The 6,291-nt window shown below is 46.8% G+C and overlaps 1 protein-coding gene across 1 annotated transcript; it reads right to left on the bottom strand.

The window, feature by feature from the left end:
* Positions 1–438: 438 nt before the first annotated feature.
* LOC119305098 (glutamic acid-rich protein-like) lies at positions 439–1,830 on the bottom strand. The gene is made up of 3 exons (XM_037581712.1): positions 1,668–1,830; positions 1,077–1,133; positions 439–974 (listed from the first exon to the last, which is right to left on the bottom strand). The coding sequence occupies exons 1-3, from the start codon at positions 1,813–1,815 to the stop codon at positions 637–639; spliced, it is 543 nt and encodes a 180-aa protein (XP_037437609.1). The 5' UTR covers positions 1,816–1,830; the 3' UTR covers positions 439–636.
* Between the last annotated feature and the right edge of the window lie 4,461 nt (positions 1,831–6,291).

Genomic DNA, 6,291 nt, shown 5'->3' with positions numbered 1-6,291 from the left:
CATGTAGAAAAATGAATATAAGAAGGTAAAATAAACATATACAAAAGGGTAAATGAAAAAAGTTGGACAAAACAAAAATAAATCTAACAGTCCAACAAAGAAAGAAAGGCCAACTAACAACTGAAAAGGCCCCATCCCGTGGCCAGCCCCTCACGCGAATCCCAGCCTTACAAAAAAATAAAGACAAAAGAGAGCCCGTCCAGAAGCATGGATCCTATGTGGGCTGCTCACACGAAATGCTAAAAAACGTCTTAAACGGCAAAGAAATCTAACGGATGGTTCGATTGACTGAGACTTCGTAAAAAATCAGTCGACTGATTTTTAGCCCAACCGTAATAAAAATGTTTACTCTGCAAGTGCAGAGCATCATTATTAACTCTCTTGGGTTGTTTATTCAGGACAGAATGTGTGAAGCGCATAATTACTCAACAAATGAAATGTCCCCAAATTACAATGTTTCACTAGCATACTTTAGACAAAAACATAGTGGTACACAGACATACATAAATTGGCATGCGTACGTGCATGCAGGGTTCAAGTACAAACATAACAGACTTAGTCTATAGCTGCCCAGAAGATGCATAAGACTTCTTATTACCAGCAAATCATCTACCATGTCTTAAGCACAACTTGGAGTTAGCTGAGGTCCTTGCCATTGCCATTGTCAGTCTGATCGCCATCATCGTCGTCAGTCTGATCCTCCTTTTTCTTGTCACCGTCACCGTTTCCGTCAGCCTCCTCCTCCTGCTCCTCATCCTCAATGTCAGCCTCCTCTTCATCCTCCTCCTCCTCATCCTCATTGTCAGCCTCCTCTTCATCCTCCTCCTCCTCCTCCTCTTCATTGTCAGCCTCCTCCTTGTCAGTCTCCTCCTCGGGGTCTATCGAGAAGGGGCTGTCTGTCGAGAAAGTGCTCACCATGCTACCAGTGTCTTCATCCTCCACCACGTTATCTGTGATGTTCAGTGTTACAATCCCTGCAGGTAGCACACAGTATAGAGACCAAAATTAATTCGCAAGTCCACTCAAAGATAAGAAAATTGCACCTACAGATAACAAACACGACGCGCCGTACGTACACTCATCGTCCCAAGAGGTAGGTTGCACGTTCTCAAGCCGCCGGTTTTCCAGCTCTTCTGCATGGTAGAAAGATTTGTATGCACATCAAATGCATTGTTAAGCTCTCCTAATATGAAAATTGTGTAATCAAGAAAAATATATTGACACGATTTGTGTCTAGCAAGTCCAAACATTTTTTTAGGAACTAGTGAATAGAGAAGATCAAATCGTTTCCTATATACGAGGCCATGCATTATCGGACACAAATAGCATATTAATTCTCGTCAACTACAAAGTGAGCTTGGAACGTGAATAACTCAAATAAGTTTGTTTTTCCGGTTCTTCAAAAAGAAAACGTCCAAAAAACATAATTCAAGATTGTACACATGACCAAGTATTATATTTAGTCTTTAAATCTGTGCAAAGTTATGCATTCCATGGCCATATGGGAAAAGAAAGAGGGAATCAAAGTACAAAATGCTGCTATTCAGCCACTCTATCTTGTCTTTCTTGTGAAGAGAACACAAACTTATCAAGCATGTTTCCTCACGAAGAATTGCAGGCACGTAGTTATGCAAGAAACTTAATCAAAGAAGAAATATCTCACTTACCAGCGGTCAGCACACGTTTCTTGCTCTCTTTCTTGCCTTGATTGTTTCCACCGGATGAACCGCCACTGTCCATTTTGTTCTTCTTCTCTTGGCTTTCTTCCCTCTTCAACTTTAGTGTTGTAATGTATGTGCAGTGCGGAGTCCCCATTCTCTATCCTTTTATAAGAGGCTGATATAGCACACATGGGCTACGGTTAATTCAGTGCAGTGCACACAACATGCACACATAAAAGTTGATACGCACAGGTCATGAAATATTTTCTATTCAGTCCCGCACATGAAAAACTGTAAAATAGTACACGTCAATGATGCAGCCCAGGCACATGTAGTCTTCACTGCATCATAGTACAGTTTACTAGTGGGCACCTCACAGGCCCACCCAAAACCCTTTCCCTCTCTGCACCCTTTCCTGCCCGAAGCGGTCAGCGCCGCATTCATGCTGGTCCAGACCGGACGTGACCTCTCACTGGAGCCGGAATTAAAACGTGTGTGTCGGCCGAGAGCCTTGCCCGGCAATTCTTCAACGAATTGCCGAAGCTAAAAACATTTCCCCCTTTTTCGTTCTAGCAACGGATTCTGATTTGATGTACATATACAAGCACTATGTTGAGTCGTTCGATGAGGAGGAGAACTCGGATGAGACGGCAATGATGCAGACGGTCCTTGAAGACGCGAGCGTGTGGAGGAGCATGTTCTCAATTTCAAGGGCTCGATTAAGGGTTATCGAGTGCTCAACCGCAACAAGGCACACGGTTGACACTGCTGGACGACTACTTTGCCCCAGATTCACTCTTCGCTGACCATTTTCGCCGGTGTTTTCGGATGCGCAAGACTGTCTTCGATCGTTTGTACCATTGCGTCCGGTCCTATGATGACTACTTCATCTTGAAGAAAGACGCGGTGGGAACGGCTGGCTTCTTTAGTTTACCAGAAGTGCACGGATGCTTGCATATGGCACGGCCGCTGATTCGTGGGACGAGTACCTACGGATGTCTGAGAGCACACGCGGAGATACCATGGCCAGGTTTGGAACTACCATGGTCGAGGTGTTCGGACCTCAGTACCTGATATAACCAACTATGGCAGAGACCGAGAGGCTCTTGGCAATCTCAGAAGCAAGAGGGTGGCCAGGTTTGCTTGGTTCTCTTGATTGTATGCATTGGAAATGGAAGAACTGCCCGAAGACTTTATAAGGGCGATATCAGGGTCATGTTAAGAAGCCCACCATCATTCTTGAAACAGTTGCATCACATGATCTTTGGATTTGAGACGCTTTCTTTGGCATACCCGGTCTCACAATGACATCAATGTGCTACATCGATCACCGTTGTTTGCGATGCTGGTGAAGGAAAATCTCCACCTTGCTACTATAATGTCAGTGGACATGAGTACAATATAGGCTACTATCTAGTTGATGGTATCTATCCTCCGTGGGCTACCTTTGTCAGCACCATCTCTAACCCAGTTGGCCAGAAAAATGCTCACTTTGCCCAAAGACAAGAAACAACGAAAAAGAATGTTGAGAGGGGATTTGGAGTTCTGTAGGCCCGTTTTGCAGTTGTTCGTGGACCCGCTAAACAATGGGATCCGGAGACCTTGTGGGGGATGATGACATGTTATGTGATCATCCGCAACATTATCGTGGAGGATGAGGGTGAGGATGCTGCCGCAGCTCTAGAATTTGAGAACATGGGTGATCCTATCAAACTTTCAGACCAGAATCCGGCCACATTTGAAGAGTTTATTCAAATGCATCAACAAATTAAACATCGACCAACTCATGAGTAGCTGAAGAAAGATCTGATTGAGTATGGTGGGCGGTTAAAGGGGACAACAATGTTGTGATGTAATATTTAAACTTTTTAAAATTTGAACTAGTGTTGCATGCGGCTATTTGAACGTTTGCACTCTATGTATGCGGCTATTTGATCGTGCGGACTTAAAAAAAATGAGAGAGACCAAATGTATGCGGCTATAGTTGGATGACGGTCTCCAGCATCCATGTCCGCGGACTGGTGCCCCTGTCCGTGGAACGGATGCGGGAGAAAATTTGCGGATGGCCGTTGGAGATGCACTTAGCTTCTTCTTCTTCTTCTTCTTCTTCTTCTTCTCTTTTTTCTTTTGGAATGTTTTTTCTTCTTCTCAAAGCTAGGTTTAGTGTTGTATATAGGTGTTGTGCGCAGTCTCCAATCTCTCCCCTTTTACAAGAGGCATGGTCTATACACACATGACTACGGCTACTTCCGTGCCATGCGCACATCAATGTTTTAAATAGCCGGCTATGGCTCCGCTATAGCTCGGCTATAGCCTTTTCAGCAGGGTGCCTCTAAATTGTTGTCTTCACAAATAGCCCGCTATATCCCGCTATAGCCCGTTATAACTCCGTTGTAGCTGTTTTTGGAGGCCCACCGCTATTTTTCATAGCCCGCTATTTAAAACATTGGCGCACATGCATGCACACATAAGAATTGATATGCACACATCATGAAATATTCTGTATCCAGCCCCGCACATGACAAACTGTAGCATATATAGTACACGTCAATCATGCATTCAAGCAGACGGTCTTCCTTGCATCATACTAGAGTTTACCAAGTACTGCCTCCATCACAAAATAAGTGTCACAATGAATTGTGTGAATCTGAATGTATGCTACCTGTGCAAATTTGCATCTATAGTATTGGGTTCTTCAAAATATAATAATGACATTTTAGTTTAAATGGTATTTTGTTTTCGTGAAGCATCACACGGATTAGGTGGTCACTGTTACAAAAAGATTGTTGTAAATATTGGTTAGTTCGCGAGCGGTCAAAGATACACTGACATGGCAACCACAGTCGGCCTTTTCTCCCCTCAATTGGTTTTGACCTTATTTGATCGAATAAACAAGTTTATGGCCTAAAATGGCCACCTCCTAAGTTATTGGTCTAATGTGTACAATTAGTTTAAGTTAATAAACTAATGAATCACTTCACTCTCTTCAAAACATAATATTGACATTTTAATTTAACTGCTATTTGTTTTCCTGCAGAACCACACGATGCACTCTACTAAGAAGTAGGACATATTGGGGAGAACCAGGGTACGTGAGACTTGATATGTATGCGTCATGAAATGTTCAGAAGTAGAGAAGATAGTAGAAGTCTTGCATACACAGGACAGTTGTCTTAATTTCTCTTTGGTTTTTAGCATGTGGTAAGAAGAACTTCTATGCCGACATGTGTGACAACAAACTATCTTGAAAAGAATACCAAACTGGGTGTAGTCCCCGAGTTTCGGGCCAGCTGCTGAGCAGGCGGCTCGGAACTCCCTCTGGTGAGTTCCAAGCATTCATCTTTCTCTAAAATATTTATTGCAGGAGTATCACAACCTCCGCGCCACTGCCTTCAACCGTAATGTCGAGGAGTTGAGCAAGCGGACTGCCGACTTGACGGAGAGCCGGAGTGAGTTCTTCTTCTTCTTCGTGGGGGCGCGCTGGCGCACCCGCGGGCTGTAGTCCCCGAGATTCGGGCCGACTGCTAAGCAGTCGGGACGGATCTTCTCATCGACCTTCTTTTCTTGACGACTTTAACGTCTCTTTCTTTGTTCTTTTTCTTCTTCACGGGGGCGCGCTAGCGCACCCGCGGGCTGTAGTCCCCGAGATTCTGGCCGACTGCTGAGCAGTCGGGCCGGATCTTTCCGGCGACCTTCTTTGCTGACGACTTAACGTCTCTTTCTTTCATTCTTCAGGAGCCAATGCCACTCTTCAGGAGCAGCTAGGCAAAGTCAACACCACCTTGTGCGTCAAGGGGGAGGAGTGCAGCAAGCTTGCTGCGGAGCACGACCTGCTGGCTGCGCAGCTGGCCAAGCAGAAGGAGCTGCTCAAGAAGGCCAGGACGAGGCCGAGAAGAAGGAGGCTACTCTTCTGGCCGAGTTCGAGAGCGAGCGCTCCTCCTGGACTAACAAGGAGGCGATGCTGTCCTTGGGCTTCCATGAGATCGAGGCCATCATCGATGGTGAGTTTCTTTTCTTCCTTTCTATCTTTGAGTTTCCGACTATAGGTCGGGCTGACTTCTGATTTTTTGACTTGCTTCTTTTTTGTCTTTGCAGACTTCTTCCCCGGCCACTTGCAGGCAGTCACTCAGGCCATCGAGGCTGATCGCGAGGCGCGGAGGGCAAGCGGCGCGGAGATCACCGCTAACGCTCCCCTGCCATCGACGAGCAGCTTCTGAGCATCGAGGCCCGTCTTTTCCCGGCCCATCGGCTGATGCGCCAGCTTCAGCGTGCCGGCGCCCAGGCAGTTGCCGCTCTGTGGCCAGACAAGCCGGCTCTGTGCACCGCCAGTCGGACTGCCGACTGGCTGGAGGTCACAGCTGGCCGTCTTGAAGCTTGGAAGGGTTCCTCGGCCCGGGCCGGAGCGCGCCGGGCCTAGGAATTCGTCAAGGGGTGGTATCTGGGGCTGGACCTGGACCGGCTGGCCGCGTTCCGGTCAGAGGCCTAGGCGGAGCTAGTGGCTGTGGAGGGCGCCCTTGTCGAGCGTGCGGCGGCAATCGCCGACTACACAGACACCAGTGTCTTCATGCCTGAGCGGGCTGCGGGCGGCGAGGAGGTGCCGCCAGAGTGGTTCGGGATGAACCCGGACTAC

This window comes from Triticum dicoccoides, chromosome 5B (genome assembly GCF_002162155.2).
Source record: "Triticum dicoccoides isolate Atlit2015 ecotype Zavitan chromosome 5B, WEW_v2.0, whole genome shotgun sequence".
Classification (NCBI taxonomy): domain Eukaryota; kingdom Viridiplantae; phylum Streptophyta; class Magnoliopsida; order Poales; family Poaceae; genus Triticum; species Triticum dicoccoides.
Note: the sequence above shows the minus strand (reverse complement) of the source record. Positions and strands in the feature narration are given on the sequence as shown.

Coding starts and splice junctions, on each gene's coding strand:
- LOC119305098 (XM_037581712.1), bottom strand. CDS start 1,815: ATGGGGACTCCGCACTGCACATACATTACAACACTAAAGTTGAAGAGG. Junction 1,134..1,667: donor GAAACGTGTGCTGACCGCTG/GTAAGTGAGATA, acceptor TCTACCATGCAG/AAGAGCTGGAAAACCGGCGG. Junction 975..1,076: donor TACCTCTTGGGACGATGAGT/GTACGTACGGCG, acceptor TGCTACCTGCAG/GGATTGTAACACTGAACATC.